Source organism: Buceros rhinoceros, unplaced genomic scaffold, assembly GCF_000710305.1.
Source record: "Buceros rhinoceros silvestris isolate BGI_N320 unplaced genomic scaffold, ASM71030v1 scaffold12606, whole genome shotgun sequence".
NCBI classification, from domain to species: Eukaryota; Metazoa; Chordata; class Aves; order Bucerotiformes; family Bucerotidae; genus Buceros; species Buceros rhinoceros.
Genome location: NW_010415852.1, coordinates 13,975 through 15,120, shown reverse-complemented (window position 1 = coordinate 15,120; position 1,146 = coordinate 13,975). Strand labels below are relative to the sequence as shown.

The 1,146-nt window shown below is 47.3% G+C and overlaps 1 protein-coding gene across 1 annotated transcript in view; it reads left to right on the top strand.

Moving 5' to 3' along the window:
- The window catches only part of LOC104494704 (ras-specific guanine nucleotide-releasing factor RalGPS1), a gene marked incomplete at its 5' end in the record, with an annotated part of 30,199 nt that overhangs the window by 22,207 nt on the left and 6,846 nt on the right, over positions 1–1,146 (top strand). The window contains 2 exons of the mRNA XM_010137568.1: positions 1–97; positions 969–1,120. Of these exons, the coding sequence (XP_010135870.1) occupies positions 1–97; positions 969–1,120 (249 nt within the window). The remainder of the gene's footprint in view (positions 98–968; positions 1,121–1,146) is intronic.

Below are 1,146 nucleotides of genomic sequence, written 5' to 3'. Positions count from 1 at the left end.
TCAGCAGGAGACCCACATGTCCCGATGCCTCCGTAGCAGCAAGTCTGCCCACGCCTCCTGTACCGAGGCACAGGAAGAGTCACAGCCTGGGAAACAAGTGAGTACTCCAGGCTCTCTCGTGCTCCGGCGATTTCCTGCATCAAAAGGTTTAGGATAGCAGCAGAACACACTCTGGCATTTGTCCCTTCCATTTCTTGTGTTGCAAGAGTGCTTCAGGCTTTACTCTGTATTCTCTAGGTTTTCTCTTGACACTTTTCTTATTTTTGCCGACTGTTCTCTGCTAGTGCCAGAGCTCGAAAGCTGTGTGTCCACTTTGGTCTGTGGATTCCTGGTTGCCTGACTGATTTTCTTTTTTCCCCCCTCTTGTTTTTTAAACATATTGCTAATACATCTAAGGAGACTTACTAGCTCCTTGGCACACCTGATCGTTTAGGAAAGTTGCATCTTTTTGCACTGTTTTACCTGGGTAATGTGGATTAGAAACATTTTTCTCAACCATTTACCCAGCAAAGTGAGAGCACTGCTCCCCAGTTAAGGTTTCATCAGGTAACAAATTTTACAATTAACTGATTAGGGAAAAAGAAGTTCATGTGACTTGTCCAAGGTCATAGAGTGCCGATGTGTGTGTTAGTTAAGCAGAGGCTTAGCTGAGGTGGTCTTTTTCTGGTTTTCTACCTTTGCCTTAACCCAGGCTGTTCAGGTTTTGTTCGAGAGGAGTCAAAACCTTTAAACTTCCCACCTGCAGAAATGTAGCAATTGTTACTCACACAGACCGCTACAATCTGAGACTTGTTTTGGTAGTCAAGGAGCATATGTACAGCAGGGGGAGAGCGTGAGCAGCGTTGTTTAATTGCCATCTACTTAATAACTTACTGATAAGGCAAAGTCTGAGGGGAAGTATCGGGAGCCAGGGGTTACTGTTTGATGACATAAGGGAGTTTTGCGGTTTTCTCTCTCCAATTCTCCAGCATGATGTGTCAGCTCAGCGTAGTGGAGAGCAAAAGTGCCACATTCCCGACGGAGAAGCCACGCCACCTCCTGGATGACAGTGTCCTGGAGTCGCACAGCCCGGCCCGCAGCCACCCGCTTAGCTCGCTCTTCACCAACGGCCTTTCCTTAGGTAGAGTCTGTGTGGGGAGCTGGAAT